General features: G+C 52.9%; 1 protein-coding gene across 1 annotated transcript; it reads right to left on the reverse strand.

Annotated features, from left to right (window-relative positions):
• Positions 1-5: 5 nt before the first annotated feature.
• Positions 6-4,131, reverse strand: LOC113941611 (myosin-6-like; the record flags this gene model as incomplete). Its single annotated transcript, XM_027632758.1, has 14 exons — positions 6-62; positions 152-541; positions 1,207-1,297; positions 1,394-1,539; positions 1,654-1,830; positions 2,143-2,385; positions 2,457-2,585; positions 2,699-2,825; positions 2,906-3,042; positions 3,235-3,358; positions 3,446-3,563; positions 3,676-3,763; positions 3,899-3,966; positions 4,047-4,131. Coding segments are annotated over 14 exons (1,980 nt in total), but the record flags the coding sequence as incomplete, so codon positions are not given.
• Positions 4,132-4,134: the final 3 nt, after the last annotated feature.

A 4,134-nucleotide genomic window follows, 5' to 3' on the forward strand; every position in this document is an offset into this window, starting at 1 on the left:
GACTTGGTCCGGTGCTCATTCATCTGATCTTCCATGGTACGGCACATCTTCTCCAGGTTGGCCTGGAGATAGGAAGGGCAGAAAATTGAAAGAGAACCTTGAGAGGGCAATGGAAGAGTTGTTCTTTAATGGCTGGAGACCTATTTCCTACCTTGGCCTTGATCAGCTGTTCCATGTTGGAGCCAACATCATCTAACTCCAGCTTGAGCTCACTCTTCTCCTTCTCCAACTTCTGCTTGACACGCTGTAGGTTGTCAATCTGCTCACTGAGCTCGGCCACGCTGTCAGCGTGCTTCTTGCGCAGCGCAGCAGCCGTGGCCTCATGCTGTAGTGTGGCCTCCTCCAGGTCCCTCCGCATCTTCTGGAATTCTGCCTCCCGCTTCTTGTTGAGCTCAATCTGCACTGACGTGGCACCACCCGCCTCCTCCAGACGCTCACTGATCTCCTCCAACTCCCGTGACAGGTCTGAGCGCAGCTTCTCCACCTTGGCCCTGCCCGTTCGTTCTGCCTCCAGCTCCTCCTCCAGCTCCTCAATCCGTGCCTGTGCTCAGGGGATGGACATGCTGTCAGCAGACTTGGTTTCACCCAGCTCCTCCACTCAATTCAACCAATCCAGCTGGAGAGTCTTTAAGTCAATTCAAGTCAACCCAACCACATGTGGACTCTTCAGCTCAACCCAGACAACTGGAGATCCTTCACTTCAACTAGACTTGATCTCATTCAGTTCTCTTCAACCCAGTCAAGATTCGAGATCTCCAGATCAACCCAACCTTGTCTGAAGACACTCCACCTTCTCAAATTACCTTGAGATTCTTCAACTCACCTGGTCTTGAAGACATTCAGCTCAAACAACTATAGAGCTGCCTGGATCAGACAGCTCCACACAACCTTCTCTAAGGACATTGGAGATAACATGATCCAAAACAGATGGTCTGCTCAGCTCAGATGATCCTACCCAAGGTGCCCCCACTACCTTGAGTACTTCAGACCCACTGGTTCAGCTCAAGCTACCCCAAAGCCAACCTGCCCAGGAGCCCATGAGTCATTTTGAGGTGATAAGTGACAAGGAGGTTCTAGGCCAAGGGACAGGCCATGGGCTTCAGACCTCAGGTTTGTGGCATGCTGGTCCTTCTCAAAAAGGTGTGAAATAAATGAGGAGAACCAGTTCCTCCTCCTAGTTGAACCCCAAGCTGAAGTCTGCCTCACCTGAAGCTCTTTGAGCTTCTTCTGGAGCTGAGCTGCAATTGCTTGCTCATCCTCAATTCTTGCATTGAGTGCGTTGAGCTCAAAGTCCTTCCTGGGTGTGGGGACAAACGCCAGGCAATCATGTTCCTGCCTGCTCAGCAGAGAGGGTCATTATAGGTAAAGCACAAGCAGGTGGGTGGGCCCCTACTTTTTCAGCCTCTCATCCAATTGCTGCTTGTCATTCTCCAGGTCCATAATATTCTCCTGAGCCAGCTTCAAGTCACCTTCCAGCTTCCTTTTGGCGCGTTCCAGGTCCATCCTGATCTTCTTCTCCTGCTCCAGTGAGCTCTCCAGCTGTGAGTGAGGCAGAGATACACCCATCAGCCCCCCACAAACACCAACCCCAGAATGACCTTCACACTCCAAGGCACCAGCTATGTGCCCGTGGCAGGACTGTCCCACACTCACATCATCCACTTGCTGTTCCAGCTTGACTTTGGCCTTCGTCAGGGTGTTGACCTTGTCTTCCTCCGCCTGCAGATCATCCAGCGCTTGCTGATGAGATTCTTGCAGAGCCTTCTTCTCCTTTGTTAGCTTGACAATAATCTCATCCAGCCCGGCCATCTCCTCTGTAAGGTTCTTGACCTGCAGGAAGAGAAATATCAAGCCTCTGGTTTGGTACCAGCGGTAGGACAAGAGACAGGAGGTTGTTCTTGCTCTTGGTTGAGCTGGGGACACAGGAGAACACAACCAGCCTTGGGTTGTCACAACCTGACCAAAGCGGTTTTGGGTCTTCGTTGACCCAACTCAACCACCCTTGAATTTTGGCAGTCTAAACAGCCTTGGGTTTTGGCAACTCAACTCAGCCACCCTTGGGTCTTCTCAAAACGTATTCACTTTGGCTCGAGACATATCAAGTCCCCACAGTTTGAAATCAAGATCTCTCCCCACCCTTACCTTGTTCTCTGTGGCGTGTTTCTCCTTCTCCACCTTGGCCAAAGACAACTCCAGGTCATCAATGTCCTTCTTCAGCTCTGAGCACTCATCCTCCAGCTTCCTCTTCTTAGCCGTCAGCTCAGCATTCATCTCTTCCTCATCCTCCATCCTCTCTGTCATCTCCTTCACCTTGGCCTCCAACTGGATCTTGTTCTTGATTAGCTGGTCACAACGCTCCTCAGCATCAGCGAGGTTGTCTTGCTCCTGGAAGAGGGAAGGTTGGTGGGAGGGTGAAGGAAAAAGGAGGGAGGGGCTGAGGCATCTAGGTCACTTACAGCCTGCACTTGGAGCTGAAGGTCATTCTTCTCCTGCAGCATGGAGACCATCTTTTCCTCCAGCTCCTTCCTCCGGGCCTCTGACTTCTCCAGGGCCTCCTTCAGCCGCCCAAACTCTTCCTTCATGTTCTGCAGGAGGCACGAAGGTCACCTGTAAGTCTCATTGCTTCCTCCGTGTCCCCACACACCCTTCCCTCTCTCCATCCACCCATCCACCTGCTCCACCTATGGCTTTGTCCTACCTGCATCTCCTTCTCAGTCTCAGCACTCTTCAACAAGGGCTTGATCTTGAAGTAGAGCTTCATCCAAGGCCAGTTTTTCACCCCCATGAAAGCCCTGATGTTCCACTGGATCACCAGCAGCGAGTCCCTGGAGAAGGCACAGCAGGATGCAGGTCACCAAGAACTTCAACTCAACCTAGACCCAACACCATTTCAATCTCTACCCACCTCCGCTCCAGGATCTTCTTGAACTCCTGACGGGAGAGGAAACCACGAACTTGGGCCTGCAAGCGGGTCATGATTCTGGCCAAGCGCTCATCCCGCATTTCCTCAAGTAGCCCCAGCAGCCCCGCCTTGAAGAAGACCTACAAGGGGAGATGAAGCTAAGTACTGTTGGGGTCTGGAGGCTTGGTGGAGGAATGGGTGGTAGGGTGGATGGAGTGAGCTCAGATGTGCAGGTGAACAAGTAGATGGTGGGACCATGGACTCAACCTGGTCCCACCGTGGAATCCTTGTGGATAATGGGACCACAGGGAATGGAGACCATGTGACCTCACCTTGGTGTGCCCAAACTTGTATTGGTTGTGGTCGATATCAAGGGATCCCAGGAGCTTCTCAGCACCCTTGCGGCTGTCAATGAACTGCCCCTCAGGGATGGCAGCGGGGTTCAGGATGCGATACCTGGTAGTCAGAGAGGACAGGAAAATCCTGAGATCAGACCCAGTGGAGTTGTCAACCCCCTTCCCATATCTCCTCCTCTCTGCCTACCGCTGGCGGAAGTCCCCATAAAGGATGCGGTTCGGGAAGCCCTTGCGGCAGATGCGGATGCCCTCCAGCACCCCGTTACAGCGGAGCTGGTGCATTACCAGGGGGTTGTTCATCACACCTGGTGGATCACATAACTGATGAGTCAAGGCCTGCCCCACAGCACTGCTCCCCACCACCTTTGGCCAGGGACCACCACTGTTCCCTGGATAAACCCTCATGAATTGGCTCACCAGGAGACTTGGTCTCATTGGGGATGATGCAGCGGACAAAATGAGGGTGGGTAGACCGCAGGTTGGTCATCAACTTGTTGAGGTTCTCCTGGAGGATGGAGGAAGAGATGATGAAGAAAAGGAAGACCCCCCAACCTGTCCCAGCAAGGATCACTACCTGCCCTAGGACATGATTTCAATGCCCAAACACCCTAGGGTCCACCATTAACCCCTGAACTCTTACCCGATGCAGTGCAGAGACAGTCTGAAAGGAGGAACCTTTCTTCTTGGCTCCTTTCCCCTTCTCCACGGCTGTTGGAGAAGAAGTTATGAGATAGGTGATGGACAGGGTGGGGAGAGCCCCAGATGTTCAGGAAGGGGGTGCCCCTTACGTGCATCAGCTCCAGCATAGTTGGCGAAGAGGTTGGCCAAGAGCTTCAGGGCTGATTTCTGGTAGAGCCCCACCACTGTCTCATTGAG

Source organism: Corapipo altera, unplaced genomic scaffold (genome assembly GCF_003945725.1).
Source record: "Corapipo altera isolate COAL_440 unplaced genomic scaffold, ASM394572v1 129578, whole genome shotgun sequence".
NCBI lineage: Eukaryota > Metazoa > Chordata > Aves > Passeriformes > Pipridae > Corapipo > Corapipo altera.